At 43.4% G+C, this 4,521-nt stretch overlaps 1 protein-coding gene across 1 annotated transcript in view; it reads right to left on the reverse strand.

The window, feature by feature from the left end:
* TMCC1 (transmembrane and coiled-coil domain family 1) overlaps positions 1-4,521 on the reverse strand; it is a 10,762-nt gene that overhangs the window by 1,197 nt on the left and 5,044 nt on the right. The window contains 1 exon segment of the mRNA XM_010014048.1: positions 1,983-2,118. Within this exon segment, the coding sequence (XP_010012350.1) occupies positions 1,983-2,118 (136 nt within the window).

A 4,521-nucleotide genomic window follows, 5' to 3' on the forward strand; every position in this document is an offset into this window, starting at 1 on the left:
CCAACCCTTCTGTAAGCCCATTCAATTCTCTAGTCAACCTGGCAGAAAACTAAGACAACAAAAGAAACTAACCAAAAAGGCTTGGCCACATTCTGCTTGCTTAGTGAACATGAGCTCAGGGAAAGGTCTGTGGAGTATCAAGGCTGGGGCTGCACAGCAGCATGGTGTGGCATTGCCATAGCTCTGGGTGATGCTGCAAGGACTGAAGAAAGGAGACGGGTAAGAGGCATGAGATTTATGAAACTGCCTCTAGCAAGAGGCAAACCAAAGCTATGTGGAAGGAGATGACTATCCTGGACAAAACATCTCTACACTGTTGAGTTGGGGGTGATTGTTTACGGACCTTTCACCATGCTGAACCTCAACAGGACCAACCCAACCCACAATACAACACAGATGACATGCAGTGGGTGGGCTAGGGAGAAGAGAGGTTTTAAGGCAATTAATACAGTGAGACATTTCTGCTCTTGGAGATACCCAGTTACAACTTTTCCATTAATGCTCCTGCAGTGTTGCTTTTCTCAGACATAAAGGCCACCATCAGGTAACATCTAGAAATCTGCAGCAAGTAGCAGTCTCTCTCAGACTGATCACTGCAATCAGATTTGTTCCTCTGCAACACCAGCCCACACTCTTAACTAGTTTTTCATGCAAGAAAACTCAACACTTACCTTTTCCCCAGCAATGCTGAGGAATCATCTGTCCCTGTTTGCAAGTTTACACTTTATGATTCAGCGCTTTTAATGAAGATTAAAAAAAACTATTGAGAAATCCTCACTTCAATTTAAGTTTTGAACCTTACTTATTCCTGCCGTGTTAAATTAGAGAGGAGAACAAAACCCAAGTACTGTAACACTCCCCAAGGAAGAGCCTCCTGTTTACTCTATCAGAGGCCATGGCACCAATGTCCACAGACATTGATATATTTTAACCTCAACTTAAAGGTCATTGTCACCTGTTACATTTCTCTGTCATTGCATCATGTCAGTGGAGGTCAATGAAATGCGAGGGCTTCTCTTCAGTAACAGCCCATGAAAGTATAGCACAAAACTGCTCAGCCTGTTCTAACCACGAGCAGCCTGGAAGGACATGGACCCAACTGGACTTGCAGCTGGATCTACAAGCGTCCCAAAAGCACAGCCTGCTCTGTCTGCAGAGGAAATCACCTGGCTGCAGCACCTCGAGGGGGAGGAAAGAGGGAGAACTCTGACCTACAATGCTCTGCTCACACTATAAATATCCACATCAGTGATCGGAACGGAGATGCCTGCTAAAACTAGCACAACAAGCACTTAAAATGGATGCTAGACCCATTTCCGAATAGGTCTTTCTTTTCAAGATTTAGCATCTGCCCAGATAATTTCCCAGGTCTTTTGCTCTGTGAAAACCCTTCAACTTCATCACTTGTTTCCACAGCTTTGGTCTTGCACATACTGGAAGAAATTTCTCTTTTAAAAACACCTCTTTGATTGGGCAAAACCAGCAGAAAGTATTGTTTCCTGACTCAGTGCAGTGGATACCCAAAGCCATTTTCCCTTAGCTGTATGTGACCGCAGCTGTAAAACTAGTGACACAGGGACACACCCTAGGGTCTGCTTTTACCAAAAAAAAAAAAGTGCTTAGCTCATGGCCCATCACTTTCAAACACGGTCCTACAAAACGTGTGCAAACACGGGTGCAGGCTTCCGCTCTGCTGCACCCGAATTACAACCGCTGCTCCGCAGGGAGGGGCAGGCTCCCCCCTGCAAGTGAACCTGCTGCTGCTGCACAGGCACAGCCCTCACAAGGGAAGTTCCTTGGAGAGATACCCGAGGGTCAGACATGGAATAAAGGCCCTTCCAGAACTCTTCATACGCAGTTTAGCAATAAAGCTACAAGGATTAAAACCAAATATTGAACCAGAGAAGTCTTTCAAAAGTGAATGAGCTACAGAAAGAGCAGGTTGAAGGCAGGACCTGAGCCTCCTTGCTTCTGTCACCCACCTGGATGTCCCGGGCTCGCTCGTAAGACTGATAGGCAATTTTTTCCTCCATGCTGGCCAGCTCCTGTTTTAAATTGAGGATCTCATTCTGGTGGAGCTCAGTCAGGTCATTTAGCTGCTCTTCAAGTCTTTCACACCTAGAAATGACATACATGGTACAGGAGCTTTAATAAGAAGAGGATGACAAAATTACACCAGTAACAATCAAGCAATGATCATCATAGACTTTTTACTGCCAACTTTGTGGCACCTCAGTCATTACACACATGCGCATTACAGTGTAAGGCCCTCTCACTGGGAATTAAGGAAATCCTTTCCACCAGGTAAGACAATGTTAATCCTGTTTCTGTCCTAGGGAAAAACAGAGTGGTTAAATACCAACTGTCAAGTGATGCAAGAAATCAAGGACAGAATCAGAATAGAGCAAGTTATTCCCCAAACTTCCGTGTAAAGCCAACAGTTCGCTTCTAATAACATAAGCTCTTAGGCATTTTCATCTACACTTGAAACAGAAACAGGCATAGAAATGACACAGAAAGGAAATATGATGATGCCTCAGAGAACATGACAGCCCTGACTGATCTCTGCATGTGAGGTCACATAGATATCTGACTTAATTTTTATCTCCCACAAATGATGCAACTCAACTAAGACCATCACATTGTTCATAAGGAGAGCACATGAATCATTAACCTGCAGGCTTGTTTTTCAGCTTGCTGCTGGTGAGTGGCCTGGGAGGAGTCCTGAGGACAAGGGCTGCCCAAAAAACGTGAGTTACAACAATTCTGAGAGATGCCATTTTCTTCCTCATTGAGGGAGTTCCAAATTGGCTTCAATGATAGCTCCATAATGTTGTTTTAGCACTTTCAAAATACATTAGGGATACTTTGGCATTTGTATGCAGTGCTTCATTTTTTAAATACAAAGTCCATATTTACAAGTAACTTGTGCTTCAATACCCTTTCAGAATCAGGCAATTATTACTATTACTTCCAAAAGGTAACACACACAGAAAGCAAGGCTGCAGCCAGGGGCTGGGAGTGGTGAGCAAGGCACCATCCACAACCACCCCTTCCACCATGCTTCCCACCTGCTTCTCTCTCCTGGTTCATTACAAGTGCTGGTAACTAGGGAATGGGTACAGCTATCATGGCCATGGGGTTTTCCCACTCTTCATTGTAACAGCATGGAAAAGGCTCACCACACAGCTCTTATCATCTGACCCTTGATACTAATGACTGAGAAATTTCTAAGGAATTCAACAAAGACATAATTCCTCATTTTAATTTCAGTTCCCCTCTGACTCCATCTGAATTTAATTCATACACACACACATGAAATGAATAAACAATACTTATCTAGAATGATGAATTTAACTACAAGTTCTAAAACCAAGACAAAAATCCTGCTTCTGGGTTTTGGGGTTTTTTTAATCAGTTTTTTTTGTGCTTCACAAGCTAAATATTCAGGCTATGTAGGCAAAACCTCGCCTTTAAAAACAGTCTTGCGTTTTGTTTTTAATTGAAAAGTCTGAAGAGAATTTCCATTTACATTCCCAATGCAATATTGCTTCAAACTAAGGAGGAGTCAGACATAGCATGACCATTTCCAGCAATGAAACACACATGGTCAACCAGCAGTGAGGCTGAGACAACTTCCAGCTGACCCGGCTCAGCCCAGAAGGTGCCACAAGAGCTGTGAAACGAGACAGGACACACGAGAGAACTGGTTTCCCAGGAACAACAAGCTGCAAACAAGGGAATAGCCATGTAAAGACTGGCTAAAGAAGAAGGAGCCCAGGCAATTAATATTGCCATCTGTTCCCACCCAACTTAAAACAAATCAGCTCACCAACCACCAAGAAATCACAAGTAAACCCGCTCTAAGTCTCAAAAGCAGCATCAGTTACTTGAAATATATTCAGTTGGTTACAAAATTCTCAAGGGGGCTTATTACACAAAAAGGGACTTAAGCATTTCTGAAAATATCATGATTATGCCTTTTAACCTCCTCCCACATAGATACCCTTCATAAAGCAGCTGTTCCCAGGCAGCTTAAATCCTGTTCTCTAGCAAGAAACAATTGTATTTTAATAACTTCAAAACTACTTCCATCTACAGGAAACATAAAGAAACCCTGCAAATCTGTATAGTTAAGAGTTTAAGTATAACGTGATTTGCAAGAGGGCTGGCTCCCTGCCCTGCCAACAGGACTACGGGCTTGCTCCTCAACCACCCTTCACCTCTCTGCTCGACCCCGGAGCTGCTGCAGTTTACACCCAAGAACTATTTCCACTTTCAAAAACTGGCGTTATGGAGCTGCTGGAATCGGGTTATTAAGAATACAAAACAGCCCCCCACTACACCCCCTTCCCACACTTGGTTTTGAAAATTACTCTTCCTCCATTTACCTTCTTTTCACTCCTTGTCCCATTACGTGTAATTCAGAAAACCTTTTTCCTGCTGTTTTCTACTAGTGCTCAAATTTGAAAAGCTAAGAGGGGTTCATGTGACTTACAGAGCCCAAAGCCAGGGTTTTCC

Source organism: Nestor notabilis, unplaced genomic scaffold (genome assembly GCF_000696875.1).
Source record: "Nestor notabilis isolate BGI_N333 unplaced genomic scaffold, ASM69687v1 scaffold30724, whole genome shotgun sequence".
Lineage (NCBI taxonomy): Eukaryota > Metazoa > Chordata > Aves > Psittaciformes > Psittacidae > Nestor > Nestor notabilis.